The 17503-nt window shown below is 39.1% G+C and overlaps 1 protein-coding gene and 1 non-coding gene across 2 annotated transcripts in view; both read left to right on the top strand.

Moving 5' to 3' along the window:
- Positions 1-17503, top strand: part of STRN (striatin) — a 132623-nt gene that overhangs the window by 95310 nt on the left and 19810 nt on the right. The window contains exons 10-12 of the mRNA XM_010373189.2: positions 1924-2060; positions 10798-10973; positions 12656-12703. Of these exons, the coding sequence (XP_010371491.2) occupies positions 1924-2060; positions 10798-10973; positions 12656-12703 (361 nt within the window). The remainder of the gene's footprint in view (positions 1-1923; positions 2061-10797; positions 10974-12655; positions 12704-17503) is intronic.
- Positions 13016-13117, top strand: LOC115894413. Its single transcript, XR_004054535.1, has one exon. It is a non-coding gene; the product is annotated as a U6 spliceosomal RNA (small nuclear RNA).

The raw sequence follows: 17503 nt of genomic DNA, 5'->3' as shown, positions 1-17503 counted from the left end.
AGAGATAGGGGTCTCGCCCTGTCACCCAGGGTGGTCTCAGACTCCTAGCCTTAAAGGGTCCTCTCACCTTGGTATCCCAAAACACTAAGATTACAGGCATAAGGCTCCGAGCCTGGCCAATTCTTTCATTTATTCAATGAGTATTTATTATTATACATGATTGAATGTAAGTGTGAAAAATGTCTTGTACATGTACTAGTCAATACAGTTGACTTGTTTCTTTTAAGAAAATTAATTTACTCCTTTAGCAGCTGGCGTTTGAACTACTAAATTCATCTTATTGAATCACAAATGTTTGTCATATATAACCACCTCTAGGAAACTACTCAAAGACCATCTCTGACGTTTGTCAGAACAATTTGCATTTATAAAGAGTGACATTTTGTTATTGACCAAATTAAATAAAATCATTAATTTGACATTTTTGCTTTTGACTGATTTTTCTATGATGGTTGTTGAAGGAATTGGATTGGTATGTTCAAAATGTTACAAAATAGGATATTTCAAGTTATTCACAAAGTAAAACTGACATCTTTGAAGTACACAGTTCACAGCTAATGAAAGTATTCAAATGAACACTTTAAATTTTCTCACCAGGTGCGGTGGCTCATGCCTGTAATCCCAGCACTTTGGGAGGCCGAGGCGGGTGGATCTCCTGAGATCAGAAGTTTGAAATCAGCCTGGTCAACATGGGGAAACCCCATCTCTACTAAAAATACAAAAATTAGCCAGGCATGGTGGCAGGCACCTGTAATCCCAGCTACTTGGGAGACTGAGGCAGGAGAATCGCTTGAACCCAGGAGGCGGAGGTTGCAGTAAGCTGAGATCACGCCATTGCACTCCAGCCTGGGCCACAGAGCATGACTCCATCTAAAAAACAAAAAAACAAAAACAAAAAATTTTCTTTACCGGGTGCGGTGGCTCACGCCTCTAATCCCAGCACTTTGGGAGGCCAAAGCAGGTGGATCACTTGAGGTCAGGAGTTCGCGACCAGCCCGGCCAACATGGTGAAACCCCGGCTCTACTAAAAATACAAAAATAAGCCAGGCATGGTGGCACTCACCTGTAATCCCAGCAATTCGGAAGGCTGAGGCAGGAGAATTTCTTGAACCCAGGAGATGGAGGTTGCAGTGAGCCAAGATGTCACCACTGCACTCCAGCCTGGGTGACAGAGCGAGACTGTCTCAGAAAAAAACATAAAAAAATAAAAAATACTATCTGAAGTAAACATTTTTAGATGAACTATAATATACCTACAGAAGAGTGCTGATAATACAGCTCAGTGAACTGTCATCAAGGTAGAATTATTACCCTCCCATGTCACCACCCCTTAGGTCAACAAGTAGAACATTACCAGGGCCCTAGAAGTCCTGTTGTTGCTTCTTTTCTTTAATCACTACCCCTCTCCTGCCCGGCAGAGGTAATCCTGACTTGTAACACCACATATTGATTTTGTCACATAAATAGGCACATTTTAGAGTTTGACCCATTTTCATTTGAAATTTTCTATACTCTTCTAGGTTATAAAATTAATGAATTGTATTTTGAATGAGACCAGCACTTGTTACATATATTTAGTAATTATTAGAAATTGTTTAGGTAATTAGCATGAAATATCAAACAAGGAAAACTTACTTTCCTATAGTCATTATTTTTTATATAGTGAAAATGAAAGGACAGTGGATTCTTAGATTTGTTTCCTGTTTTACTTTTCTAATTAGTTGATGGCTTTACCTGTGGTTAAGATATGGAAAAAGCAATAAATTATTAAGGATTTTCTGCTCACTGAATTTTATTATGTTTAAAAGCATTTAAAAACAATTAAGTGTATACGTGCACTATAAGAAATTTGATGCAAGCAAATGAAACTAAATGTTGGCTCCTTAGAGATTTTTAAATGTTTCCTTTGTTTTCCCTCTTCAGTGGAAGCATTGACATTTCCTCCTTCTTCTGGAAAGTCATTTATCATGGGAGCAGATGAAGCCCTTGAAAGTGAACTGGGACTTGGAGAACTAGCAGGCCTTACGGTGGCCAATGAAGCAGACTCACTAACTTACGATGTAAGTAGTAGTTTTGTTTTTGATGTTTTTACTTGGTTTTTTTTTTTTTTTTTTTTTTTGAGACGGAGTCTTGCTCTGTCGCCCAGGCTGGAGTGCAGTGGCCGGATCTCAGCTCACTGCAACCTCCGCCTCCCGGGTTCACGCCATTCTCCCGCCTCAGCCTCCTGAGTAGCTGGGACCACAGGCGCCCGCCACCTCGCCCGGCTAATTTTTTGTATTTTTTTTTAGTAGAGACGGGGTTTCGCCGTGTTAGTCAGGATGGTCTCGATCTCCTGACCTCGTGATCCGCCCGTCTCGGCCTTTACTTGGTTTTTAAAAATAAAAACTTGCGCTGGGCGCAGTGGATTTACAGTGCCTGTAAATCCAACACTTTGGGAGGCCGAGGTGGGCGGATCACTTGAGGTCAGGAGTTCAAGACCAACCTGGCCAACGTAGAGAAATGCTGTCTCTACTGAAAATACAAAAAATGAGCCAGGCATGGCGGCAGGTGCCTGTAATCCCAGCTACTCGGGAGGCTGAGGCAGAAGAATTGCTTGAGCCCAGAGGCAGGGGTTGCAGTGAGCCAAAACCACACTACTGCACTCCAGCCTGTGCAAAAATAAAAAGTTGATTTTATAGAAAATGAAGACAATGGTAAAACTTCTTTACAAATATAGAACTTGGTTCAGTTTCCATTGAAAACTTTAAAAGATACATAAAGAAAAACTAACATTTTTCCATAACCTGGAGATTAAAATTATGGGCTTTACCTAAATCCATAATTTAGTATGATTTGTTCATTGGTTTTTGATAGGGGAAAGAATTCCTTTTTCCATTACCAAATTTGGATTTTTTGTTTTCTGTTTTAGGGCACCAGCAGTTTGTTGTAATTCATGCCTACCTAAACAATATTTGTCTTGCTTCTTTAGTACATTAGTCAATATCCTATTGAGAAGAGATTTTAATTATTAGTGGGCATGGATGTATACAGTGTGCTTTCCAGATGTTAAGGCTGACCCATCAGAGATTTGGACCAAAATTGATATCTTTGTACCTTTGTGCATACATGTATTTAATTCCAAACAATTGTTTTATAAATGTGTTTATAATTCCTCATCACAATAAATGATTTATTAGAAAAATAGTTGCTTATGTCATAGGTAAAGTATTTATAACCTGCCTTATTTCATTAAATTCCTTTCACTTTGATAGTTTATGATCTCTGCTGGAAAACACAATGTATCTAAACCGTAGGTATGGTAAAGAAGCACTCCAAAGAGGAACGCTTACCACCCACTCCTCTTCATACAGATAAAAAACTCCCAAACTCTTTGCTAAGCCCATTAGTAAGTCTTTTCGGTTCTACCTCCAAAAACAGTTGAAAATCCATATACTACTTTTCACTTTCTATCCTGGTCCATTTTTTTCTTAGAGCTACTGCAATAACCATCTAATCTAAACGGGCTCCTTGCACTCCATTCTTCACAAATATGATACAGATTTACAATTTTTTTTTTTTTTTTTAAGGCAGGGTCTCACTCTGTCACCCAGGCTGGAGTACAGTGGCTTGATCTCAGCTCACTGCACCCTCCGCCCCACTGGGCTCAAATGATCCTCCCATCTCAGCCTCCCAAGTAGCTGGGACCATAGGCACGCACCGTCACACCCAGATACTTTCTTTTATTTTTGGTAGAGACAGGCTTTTGCCGTATTGCCTAGGCTGGTCTCAAAACTCCTAAGCTCAAGCAGTTCACCTGGCTCAGCCTACTCCAAAATGCTAGGATTACAGGCCTGAACCACCATGCCTGACCTGATACAAATTTTTAAAAAATCATTTCTAAGCTGGGCACAGTGGCTCACGCCTGTAATCCCAGCACTTCGGGAGGCCGAGGTGGGCATATCACGAGGTCAGGAGATCGAGACCATCCTGGCTAACACAGTGAAACCCAGTCTCTACTAAAAATACAAAAAAATTAGCTGGGTGTTGTGGCGGGTGCCTATAGATCCAGCTCCCTGGGAGGCTGAGGTAGGAGAATGGTGTGAACCCAGGAGATGGAGTTTGCAGTGAGCTGAGATCACACCACTGCACTACAGCCTGGGCGACAGAATGAGACTCCCTCTCAAAAAAAAAAAAAATCATTTCTATTTCCAATATTTTTATTGCCTTATATTTCACATTTGTCTTTTTAAAACACCATTGATTTTTGCTTTTTTTTTTTTTTTTTTTGGTAATCTTTGATAACCTTTGTCTTTTATTTGGAGCATTCAATCCTTTTTTTTTTTTTTTTTTGAGGCAGAGTCTCATTCTCCTGCCCAAGATGGAATGCAGTAGTGTGATCACAGCTCACTGTAGCCTTGACCTTCTGGGCTTAAGCCATCCTCCCACCTCAGCCTCCCAAGTAGCTGGGACCATAGGTGTACACCACCATGCCTGGCTTTTTACTTTTTTGTACAGACGGGATCTTGCTATACTGCCCAGGCTGGTCTTGAACTGCTGGGCTCAAGCGGTCTGCCCACCTCACCCTCACAGAGTGCTGGGATTACAGGCGTGAGCCATTGTTCCCAGCTGGGGTGGTTTATTTTTTATTCAACCTTCCACCTTTCTACTACTTGGAATTTCTATACTCTTTCGCTACTCTTCAATGAATACCCTAGAGAGTATCACATACGTTTTTATCAAAATTTTCCATGCAAAGACCTTACAATGCTTTTAATTCTTAATTCCCACCCTACTTACATGTCATTCTTGTTACACATTTCTGAATATGTTTATCTTCTATAAGAAAATTGTTTTGTACACTCTACATTCAGTTAGGATTATTTATTTTACATTTTACATTATCCTTTAAACATTTTGCTTTTTAAAATTCTTTTCTGCATGTCTGTCCATCTGGGATCACTTTCCTTTCACCTGAGGACATTTAGTATTTCTCTTTAGTGAAGGTCTGTTGGTGTCCGGTTCTCTCCGTGTCTTGTTTTCTGAAATATCTTTGTTTAGCCTGAGTGGGTCAACTGTTATTGCATATTGAATTCTAGTTGGCAGAGGTGTTTTTTTTTTTTTTTTTCCCACTCTAAACATAGTATTTTACTGTCTTTGTTTTATGTTTTCTGCTTAGGTCAACTATCATTTCTGTTGTTGGTCGTTTAATGGTAGTCTGATTTTTGTCACTAATATTATCTGTGTCTTTTTTTTTTAGCCAAAGTTTGTTTTCCTTTTTTTTTTTTTTTTTTTTGAGGCAGAGTCTCGCTCTGTCGCCCGGACTGGAGTGCAGTGGCCGGATCTCAGCTCACTGCAAGCTCCGCCTCCTGGGTTTACGCCATTCTCCTGCCTCAGCCTCCCAAGTAGCTGGGACTATAGGCGCCCGCCACCTCGCCCGGCTAGTTTTTGTATTTTTGGTAGAGATAGGGTTTCACCGTGTTAGCCAGGATGGTCTCGATCTCCTGACCTCGTGATCCGCCCGTCTCGGCCTCCCAAAGTGCTGGGATTACAGGCTTGAGCCACCGCGCCCGGCCTGTTTTCCTTTTTTATTTAAGTTTCTTGAAGTTCTTAAATCTTTATGACTTGATATATTTTCATTACTTTTGTAAAGTTCTCAGCCATTTCTCATCGAGTACCACTTTTGCACCTCTGTCTTTCTCTTCTCTTTTTGGAACATAGTTATATGTGTGTTACACCTTCTTCCTCTTCTTCCTGTGATCTCTGTCTCCTATTCCATTTATTTTTTTTTAATGACTCATCTTTCAGTTCACTAATTCTCTCTTCAGTAATCTGTAGTCAGTAGTTAAGCCCATATATTGAGGTCTTACAGTTTTTTGTTTTGTTTTTGTTTTTGTTTTTGTTTGAGACAGTCTTGCTCTGTCGCCCAGGCTGTAGGGCAGTGGTGCAATCTCGGCTGACTGCAATCTCCACCTCCCGGGTTCACGCCATTCTCCTGCCTCAGCCTTCCAAGTAGTGGGGACTACAGGTGCCCAGCACCATGCCCGGCTACTTTTTTTTTTTTTTTTTTTGTATTTTTAGTAGAGATGAGGTTTTCACCGTGTTAGCCAGGATGGTCTTGATCTCCTGACCTTGTGATCTGCCCGCCTCGGCCTCCCAAAGTGCTGGGATTACAGTGCTGGGATTACAGTGATGCACCTGGCTAGTTTTTGCTTCTTGAATTTTTTTTTTTTTCTTTTTTTTTGAGACAGAGTCTTGCTTTGTCGCCAGGCTGGAGTGCAGTGGTGCGATCTTGGCTCACTGCAACCTCTGCCTCCTGGGTTCAAGCAATTCTCCTGCCTCAGCCTCCCAGGTAGCTGAGATTTCAGGCACACGCCACCACACCCAGCTAATTTTTGTGTTCTTAGTAGAGACAGGGTTTCACCATGTTGGTCAGGATGATCTTGATCTCCTGACCTTGTCATCCACCTGCCTCAGCCTCCCAAAGTGCTGGGATTAGAGGTGTGAGCCACTGCACCCGGCCAAATTCTTTTTTTTAGATTGTTTACAGATTTCTTCCAAAATTTTCAGTCTTGTCTTTTATCTCCTTGGACATAATCAACGTCATTATTATTATTATTATTATTATTATTATTATTATTAAGACAGAATCTTATTATTTTACCCAGGCTGGTGTGCAGTGGCGTGATCTTGACTCACTGCAACTTCTGCCTCCTGAGCTCAGGCTCTCCTCCCATCTCAGCCTCTTGAGTAGCTGGGACTACAGATGTTCACCAGTACGCCCAGCTGAAGCATGATTATTTTAAAGTTGAATTGGAAACTCTGTAGTTCTTTTATTGCTATGTGTTGTTTCTGCTCATTTTCAGTTATATTGTCTTACATCCTTATGTACATGATTATTTTTATTTTCAAGAAACTGTTGTTTGAAAAGTTGTCTGTAGAAATAACTTCAGACCAAATGCTGTAATTTAAATTGCTTTTCTCAGATGTATGCAGCCACTACCTCTGGGATCTGGGATCGATTTATTTCATTTTGAATTTTTACAGTCCCTGCAAGGCCTTGGCTTCTTCTAGTTCACCCTTATGTGTAGGATGCCACCCTTTGAAATCATAACCCAAAGCAAAGTGGCTTACTGAGCCCAACTGTCATGGCAGGTTCATCAATTTGTATCCCCGTGACACTTCAAAACTGTCAGAAATACTGCTCAGCCTCTCGAGCCACCCCCTCTGGAATCAGTAAACAGCATCTGGGGGAAAACAGCCCAATACTGGACTCACCTTTTAGGCCTCTCTTCTTCTCTGGATTTTGGCCTGGTTTTTCTTCAGTATTTTGTTCTCTGCTTTTTTTTTTTTTTTTTTTTTTTTTTTAGGCGGAGTCTCACTCTGTCGCCCGGACTGGAGTGCAGTGGCCAGATCTCAGCTCACTGCAAGCTCCGCCTCCCGGGTTTACGCCATTCTCCTGCCTCAGCCTCCCGAGTAGCTGGGACTACAGGCACCCGCCACCTCGCCCGGCTAGTTTTTTGTATTTTTAGTAGAGACGGGGTTTCACCGTGTTAGCCAGGATGGTCTCGATCTCCTGACCTCGTGATCCGCCCGTCTCAGCCTCCCAAAGTGCTGGGATTACAGGCTTGAGCCACCGCGCCCGGCCGTTCTCTGCTTTTTATATTTAATTCTGCTTTTCTACTTGTCCTTAGTGCAGAGGTGGTCCAAATTACCTGACTTGTTATGGCTAGAAGCCGAAGTTCCCATTAGATACTTCTGTTCTCTCTATTCTAGCCCCACAAAGAGTTTATCCAGTATGTAATGTAACTTAGTCCTCTCTCCAGATAAAGCTCATTCTTTTTTCATAGTTTTTGTTAGAAAACTTTGTGTTAGGTCTGTCACTCGGTTTTCAAAAGTAGTTCCTGGTTTCATAATAATACCAGTAATCTGTGGCTATGTAACAAATTATGCCAAAACTTAGCAGCTTAAAACAAAAAACATTTATTATCTCATAGTTTCCATGGGTCAGGAATACAGAAGCAGTTTAGCCAGGTGATTCTGTCTTAGGGTCTCTAATGTAGTTGCAGTCAAGATGTTGGCAAGGGCTGCAGTATCACCTGAAGACTTGACTTATGGGGTGGATCTGCTTTTAAACTCTTCCTGTGGTTGTTGGGAGGCCTTGGTTCTTTGCTGGCTATTGGGGGAGACTTTAGTTCCTCACCACATAGGTCTCTCCATGGGCCTTTCAGCATGGCAGCTGGCTTCCCCCAATGTGAGTGCATGTGAAAAGAGAGAGAGCAAGAACACCCAAGATGGAAGATGTTATAACTTAATTTTGGAAGTAACTTGTTATCACTTCTGCTATATTCTGTTGGTGACAGAGACCAACCCCATAATGTGGGAGGGAACTATATAAGGTTTACCTATAAGGAAATGGGGCTGACTGGGGCCATCTTAGTGGCTGCCTACCACATTAAGACATTCAGAAGGAATTTGATTGCTCTTTCACCTGAAAGCCTTTCAGGTGCTTAAAAAGAGCAGACATGATTCTACTCAGCTTTTCTTCTTCCAGAATAAACAGCCCCAGTACTTAGGAACCCAGTTCCTTGGATGATGTGTTTTATGTTCTCTTATTATCCTAATTTGACAAGTTCTATCCATTTTTTTCTGCAGATGTTTTATTGAGGGTAACTTCTAAATTCCAATGGCTTGAGTTTGAATCCAGGCCCCTCCACTTACTAGCAGGGTTCTTTGGGCAAGTCACTTCTCTTTTCCTGGTTTATCTAGTCTGGAAAGTAGAGATAATGTTATTTCCTTCTTCATAAAGTTATTTTGAGGATTAAGTGAGTTAATGCATATAAAGTATTTTCAGTAGTGGTCAAAATAGTGAATAATGCCCAAAATAATAGCTATTGTTAGTATTGCTGTATTTTTGTCATTTGTAAATAAGTAGTGTTTCTCCAGTCTTTTACCAATACAGTCATACCTTGCTTAATGATGGGGATACATTCTGAGAAATGTGTTCATTAGGTGATTTCATTGTTGTGCAAACATCATAGAGTATACTTATAAGCCTAGATGGCATAGGCTTTACAAATCTATATAGCATGTTACTGTACCGTAGGCAACTATAACACAATGGTAAGTATGTATCTAAACATGTCTAGACATAGAAAAGGTGCAGTAAAAATACAGTATAAAATATTTCAAAATGGTACACCTGTGTAGGACACTTAGCGTGAATGGAGCTTGCAGGACTGAAAGTTGCTCAGAATGAGTCAGTGAGTGGTGAGTGAATGTGAAGGTCTAGGACATTACCGTACACTACTGTTGACCTTGTAAACACTGTACACCTAGGCTGTACTAAAATATATATAAAAAAACTTTCTTCAGTAATAAATTAGACCTAGCTTACTATAATTTTTTACTTTATAAACTGAATTTTTAAAAACATTTTGACTTTTATAATAACACAGCTTAAAACAAACACATTGTATAGCTGTAGAAAAATATTCTCTTCCGTTATATCCCTATTCTATAAGCTTTTTCCTATTTTTAGAATTTTAATGTTTATTTTACTTTTTAACTTTTTTGTTAAGAATGAATACACATACACGCATATTAACCTAGGCCTATACAGGGTCAGGATCATCAGTATCACTCTCTTCTACCTCCACATCTTGTCCCACTGGAAGGTCTTCAGGGGCAGTCACAGTCATGGAGCTGTCATCTTCTGTGATAACAGTGCCTTCTAGTAGAATACTCCTTAAGGACCTGTCTAAAGCTGTTTTATAGTTAACTTTTGAAAAATTAAGTAAAAGGAATATACTGTAGAATAAAAATTATAATATATAAACCAGTAACAGCAGTTAATATCATTATCCAGTATGTGTTCTGTACATAATTATACATGCTAGACTTTAATACCACTGGCAGCCCAAATAGGTTTGTTTATACCAGCATCACCACAAACATATGAGTAATGTATTGTGCTACAGCATTAAAACAGCTATGATGTTACTATAGGAATTTTTCAGCTCCATTATAATTTTATGGGACCAGCATCATATATGTGGTCCACTGTTGACCAAAATGTAGTTATGTGGCACATGATTGTACTTTTGCTACTCTAACTTAAACTTAGTCTGATTGCTAGCCTTGGAGTGTGAAGAATTCGTACCCTGTGGTGCTAGTGTAAATTCAAATATAATCTACCTCTTTAGCTTTTCTGTTATATGATTAGAATGAAAAAATAGTACTTTTTTTGTTTTGTTTTGTTTTGTTTTTGAGATTGAGTTACCACAGAGGGAAAGAACATGTGTGTGTTTTACCAGTAGAATGCGTTCTTTGAGTTATCTCTTCCATTTTTAACATTTTATGTTTCCAGTTTATAAACTTTGTTTCCAGTTTGATGAAGAAAATTTAGCTATTAGAAAGTATTAAAATCTCAAAAGTACGGTATTTTAAAATGTTAGCAGGTTTAAAGATAACTTAGTTTTTCAACTCTTGCCCAAAATTATATTTGTATACTATAATTTGTGTTAAATTACTTGATCTTATTTAGCATCCTAGTAAGATCTATTTTATGTAATTTGATTCACTTTTTATATTCAATTATGTTAATTGTTTTTGTAATAATACACCTTTCATATTTCTTAAAAGAAAACTAGTGTTGGATTATTGCTAATTTTGCTTCTTGGTTTGGTTAAAAATTATATTGTTTTTAAAATTGCAAAGTGATGGTTTATTGACAAATCAGCAAGAATTAATGTTGAAATGCAATTTTTTCCCCTATCCTGAACTAAGTGTATAGATATCTTTGTTTTGTTTCTTTAATAGATAGCAAACAATAAAGATGCATTGAGGAAGACATGGAACCCTAAGTTTACATTGAGAAGTCACTTTGATGGCATCCGAGCCCTTGCTTTCCATCCCATTGAGCCTGTTTTGATAACAGCATCAGAGGATCACACATTAAAAATGTGGAATTTACAGAAAACAGCCCCAGCCAAAAAGTGAGAATATTCTACTTTGACATACTTGAATATTTTAATTAACATTTTCAGCAGAAAATGACATATTTTATTTCTATTAAATTTCCCAAATATTTCTTCTAGTTCTTTCTGCCATGTCATGTAATTTATTGTGTTTTTCCGTTTATATGACCTAATGGTAGGTTAGAAAACTGATGCTTAGGAAGATGTGGTATTATCTGTTGGTTTCACCAGGGATTGTGAATACTGATTACCGTCCTTATATATAACAGTATTTTTAAATGGCTGCTGTATTTGGGGAGCCCCTTATCTGTACTGAAGGTTTTGACTGTTCCTATAAACAGGTATATGCATCTTTAAAATAATCAAATCTCCACCTCCACCCATTGTTTAGTAGATTAGACTTACGGGGTGGAGCAGAGAAAAGCCTCACTGGGATAAGTGGAGGGTCTTGATCTTGTCTTTTGGCCTTGAGACTTTATGTACGTTCCATACCCACCAGTATGTCTAGACTCAGAGGCTAACTTAACTGCTAAAGTGCTTGCCTTGGCCCTTTAGTTCTTGTCTAAGTATGGATAGACATGAGTTAGTATAAACCCTTTAAAAGTCACATAGCTAAACCTGATTCTGCTTGCTTGGGTCCTTATTGGAGCTCCACTCCTTTGGGTCACATGTCAAAAAAAGAAAAAAACCAGCATCTGCCAGCAAAGACCCTTTTGCATTGTTAGGCACTTTGTTATTATAAGAGTCATCACTGAACATCAAATAGAGGAGGTTACAAAAATTTTACTACCAATAGAGGAAATCTATTGCCTGGTTTAAGAGAGATCAGTGTCATTAATTCTGTGTCATATGTAAGGTAGATGAAATACTTGATTTATCAGTCTGCCTCAGATAGCTGAACCAGATATTGCTAAAACCAGATGGACTTTCATATAGATTAGGTGTTTTCAGAAGAGAAAAATAGTTTACTGGCTATACATTGTGAGATAACATGTCTATACATAACTGCAATACAGTATAGAAATCGGTACGTATGTGACTTTAAATCCAGTTTCCATCAAAGTCATAGCCAGTATTAGGGTGTAGTGTACCTATAATAATGGTGTTCTGAGTAATGAATAAACTGATAATTTGGACAGTCTCTTCAGTATGGAGGATAGACATATTAACCTTATTGGAAAGGCAAGGAAATAGAAGTACCATTTGCTGATATCCTACTATGTGCATGATTGTGTCCTGGGGTGTTTTTTAAATTGTAGAATCCTATTTAATCCTGTGATTATTTGGTGTCATTCCCATTTTTTTTGTTGTGTTTTAAACGGTGTAATCTGAAGTTCTGAAAGATTCAATAATTTGCTTAAAGTTAGCCAATTAGTGACAGAACTGGAAATTGAGTTCAGAAATTTATCTCTTCAAAGCCCATGTTGTTTCTCTTGAATGAAGCTGTCTTTCCCTTTAGTCAAATAGATTATGACAGGGCTGAAAATACTGTAACAAGATATTATTACTAAACAAGAATCTTGTTTCTTGATGCCATGGAAGTATAGTTGGTGTTAAGTAAGCTTTCTTATGTATCATATAGTTGAGAATGGTATATTCCCATAATGTTTGTATTTTTAAAGGCAATTTTATGACATATATTCAATTATACTGTTTATTACTGAAACTTAGAATGGTAAAGTCATTTCTCTCTGATTTAGGAGCACTTCTCTTGATGTAGAACCTATCTATACATTCAGAGCCCATAAGTAAGTATATGCTCTTTCTTTATTTTAAACCAATATCTTTGTAAAACAGACTGGTTAGGATATTTTATTTTCTTTCACTTACTAGGTATTCTTTGTATTTAGGAGTTTTTTTTAATGTAAAAGAATTTGGCAGATAATACAATGCTAAAACCAAGTTCATCACTACGAAATAGGGATTTGTGCTTAAATTAGATTTTATTTACATGATGTTTAAGTGAGGTACATATTTATATCTTTAAACTGGAGCCAACTAGGTTTAAATATTAGAAATCCAACTTTTTTTCCTTATATAACCTGGATTAAAATATTCAAGTACCTCCCTTGCCAGTACCTACCCTACAACTGGAAAGATACAGAGATCAGCAAGGCCTCAGTACAAGGATGACACAGATTCACAAAGGGTTCCATATTTTTCTTTTCTTTTTTTTTTTTTGAGATGGAGTCTCGCTCTGTTGCCCCACCTGGAAGGCAGTGGCATGATCCAGTAGAGACAAGGTTTTACACTATTGGCCAGGTGGTCTTGAACTTCTGGGCTTGAACTCTTGACCTCAAGTGATCCGCCCACCTCAGCCTCCCAAAGTGCTGGGATTACAGGCGCCTGGCTGAAGGGTTTTGTATTTTTCTAAACGTGGAAACAAAAGAATACTGGCCTGGCGCGGTGGCTCACACCTGTAATCCCAGCACTTTGGGAGGCTGAGGTGGGTGGATCACGAGGTCAGGAGATTGAGACCATCCTGGCCAACACGGTGAAACCTTGTCTCCATTAAAAATACAAAAAATTAGCTGGGTGTGGTGGCAGAAGTCTGTAGTCCCAGCTACTCAGGAGGCTGAGGCAGGAGAATGGCGTGAACCCACGAGGCGGAGCTTGCAGTGAGCAGAGATCATGCCACTGCACTCCAGGGTTGCAGAGCAAGACTCCATCTCAAAAAAAAAAAAAAAAAAAAGAATATTACCAGCTACCACAAAAACACAATTAGTTACATAGACCATTGACACTTTATAGCAACTACACAATCAAGTATGTGTAATAACCAGCTAACAACATGATGACAGGATCAAATGGGCACATATCATTGTTAACCTTGAATGTAAAAGGGCTAACTGCCCCAGTTAAAAGGCACATAGTGGCAAGTTGCATAAAGAAGCAAGAGCCAACTGTATTCTATCTTTAAGCGACCCATCTCACATGCAGTAACACCCATAGACTCAAAGAAAAGGAGTGAAGAGCAATCAACCAAGCAAATGGAAAACAGAAAAAAGCAGGAGTTGCTACTCTAATTTCAGACAAAAAGACTTTAAACCAACAAAGATCAGTAAAGACAAAGAAGGACATTACATGACAGTAAAAGATTCAATTCAAAAAAAGTCTTAGCTATCTTAAATATATATGCACCCAGTACAGGAGCACCCAGATTCATAAATTCTTAGAGACTGTCAAAAAGATTTAGGTAACTATACAATAATAGTGGGAGATTTTAACACCCCACTCATGTATTAGATCATCAAGGCAGAAAACTAAGATATTCAGGACCTGAACTTGATACTTGACCAAATGGACCTAACATATATCTACAGAACTCCCCACCCCAAAACAACAGAATATACATTCTTCTCATTTGTACATGGCACATATTCTAAAATCAGCCACCCTCCTGGCCATTAAACACTTCTCAGCAAATTTAGAAAAACTGAAATCATACCAGCCACACTCTCAGAACAAACACAATAAAAATAAAAGTCAATGGCTGGGTGCAGGGGCTCATGCTTGTAGTCCCAGCACTTTGGGAAGCTGAGGCAGGCAGATTGCATGAGCTCAGAAGTTCTAGACCAGTCTGGGCAACATGGCAGAACCCCATATCTACAAAAAATACAAAAATCAGCCACTAGTGGTGACGTGTTCCTGTAGTCCCAGCTCTTCAGGGGGCTGAGGTGGGAGGATCACTTGAGCCTGGGAGGTGGAGTTTGCAGTGAGTCGAGGTCATGCATCTGCACTCCAGCCTAGGCAACAGCAAGCGATAGCCTGTCTCAAATAAATAAATAATAGAAGTCAATACCAAGATGGCTCAAAACCATACAGTTACATGGAAATTAACCAGCTCTTGAATGACTTATTGGTAAATAATGAAATGAAGGCAAAAATCAAGAAATTCTTTGAAACTAATCATACCAAAGCTACAACATACCAGAACTTTGGGAGGCAGCTAAAGCTGTGTTGAGAGGGAATTTTATGGTGCTAAACACCCACATCAAAAACTTAGAAAGATCTCGGCCAGTGCAGTGGCTCACAGCTGTAATTCCAGCACTTTGGGAGGTTGAGGCGGGCAGATCACAAGGTCAGGAGTTTGAGACCAGCCTGGCCAACATGGTGAAACCCCATCTCTACTAAAAATACAAAAATTAGTTGGGTGCGGTGGCGTCCATATATGCACCTAGTACAGGTGTAATCCCAGCTACTCAGGAGGCTGAGGCAGGAGAATTGCTTGAACCCAGGAGGCAGAGGTTGCAGTGAGCTGATATCCCGCCACTGTACTCCAACCTGGGCAACAGAGTGAGACTCTGTCTTAAAAAAAAAAAAAAAAAAAAAAAGTTAGATCTCAAATTAACAACTGAACATCACACACAAGAGAAAACCAACCCCAAAGCTAGCAGAAGACAAGAAATAACCAAACTCAGAGCTGAACTGAATGAAATTGAGACACAAAAAACCGTATGAAAGATCATTGAAACCAGAAGTTGGTTCTTCGAAAGAATAAGATAGGTAGACCACTAGCTAAACTAATAAAGAAAGAAAGAGAAGATCCAAATAAACACAACCAGAAATGATAAATGTAATTTTACTACCAACCCCACAGAAATACAAAAACCATCCAGAAACTATTATGAACATCTCTGTGCACACAAACTAGAAAACATAGAAGAAATGGATAAATTCCTGGGAACAACATCCCAAGACTAAACCAGGAAGAAATTCTGTGAACAGACCAATAATGAGTTCTGAAATTGGATAGTAATAAAAAGCTTTCCAACAAGAAAAAGCCCAGGTTGAGATGGATTCACAACTGAATTCTACCTAGCGCATAAAGAAGAGCTGGCACCATTCCTACTGAAACTATTCCAGAAAATTGAGGAGGGGCCGGGTGCAGTGACTCACGCCTGTAATCCCAGCACTTTGGGAGGCCAAGGTGGGTGGATCACCTGAGGTCAGGAGTTCGAGACCAACCTGGCCAACATGGTGAAAACCCCATCTCTACTAAAAATACAGAACAATTAGCTGGGCATGGTGTCAGGTGTCTGTAATCCCAGCTACTTGGGAGGCTGAGGCAGGAGAATCACTTGAAACCGGGAGGCGAAGGTTGCCGTGAGCCAAGATCGCATCCATTGCATTTCAGCCTGGGCAACAAGAGTTATGAAACTCATCTCAAAAATAAATAAATAAATAAATAAATAAATAAATAAATAAAAATTGAGGAGGAGGGACTTCTCCCTAACTCATTCTATGAGGCTAGTGTCATCCTGATACCAAAACCTGGCAGAGATATAACAAAAAGGAAAACTTCGGGCCAGTATACAAAAAGGAAGACTTCAGGCCCGTATTCTTGATGAACATAGGCGCAGAAATCTTCAACCAAATACTAGCAGACAGAATCCAACAGCACATCAAAAAGCTAATCCACCACAATCAAGTAGACTTTATCCCTGAGTTGCAAGGTTAGTTCAGTATACACAAATCAATAAATGTGGTTCATCACATGAACAGAACTGAAAACAAAAATCACATGATCATCTCAATAGATGCAGAAAAGGCTTTCAATAAAATTCAGCATCACTTCATTAACCCTGAACACACTAGGCCTTGAAGGAACATACCCCAAAATATTAAGAGCTATTTATGACAAGCCCACAGCCAACATCACACTGAACAGCAAAATCTGGAAGTATTTCGCTTGAGAACTAGAACAAGGATGCCTACTCTCACCACTCCTATTTAATATAGTACCGGAAGTCCTAGCCAGAGCAGTCAGGCAAGAAAAAGAAAAGGCATCCAAATAGGAAGAAAGACAGTCAAACTATCTTTTTTGCAGACAGTGTAATTTTGTACCTAGAAAACGCTATAGTCTCTGCCCAGAAGCTCCTAGATTTGATAAAACAACTTCAGCAAAGTTTCTGGATAAAAAATCAACGTATGAAAATCAGTACCATTTCTATATACCAGTAATGCCCAATCTGAGTACCAAATCAAGAATGCAGTGTCATTCACAATAGCCACAAAAAAGGTAAAATACCTAGGAATATTGCTAACCATGGAGGTGAAAGATCTCTACAATGAGAATTACAAAACACTGCTCAAAGAAATCAGAGATGACACAAAGAAATGAAAAAAATTCCATGCTCATAAGAAGAATCAATATGGTTAAAATGGCCATACTGCCCAAAGCAATTTACAAATTCAATGCTATTCCTATCAAACTACCAATGACATTCTCACAGAATTAGAAAAAACGTTTAAAATTCATATGGAAACCCAAATAGCCAAGGCAAAGAACAAAGCTGGAGGCATCACATTACTGACTTCAAACTATACTACAGGGCTATAGTAACCAAAACAGCATGGTACTGGTACAAAAACAGAAACATAGACCAACAAAACAGAATAGAGAGCCCAGAAATAAAGCTGCACGCCTACAACCATCTAATCTTCAACAAAGTTGACAAAAGCAAGCAATGGGGAAAGGACTGCTATTCAATAAATGGTGGTGGGATAGATGGCTAGCCATATGCAGAAGATTGAAACTGGACCCC

This window comes from Rhinopithecus roxellana, chromosome 17 (genome assembly GCF_007565055.1).
Source record: "Rhinopithecus roxellana isolate Shanxi Qingling chromosome 17, ASM756505v1, whole genome shotgun sequence".
Classification (NCBI taxonomy): domain Eukaryota; kingdom Metazoa; phylum Chordata; class Mammalia; order Primates; family Cercopithecidae; genus Rhinopithecus; species Rhinopithecus roxellana.
This window is presented reverse-complemented; position numbering and strand designations above follow the sequence as displayed.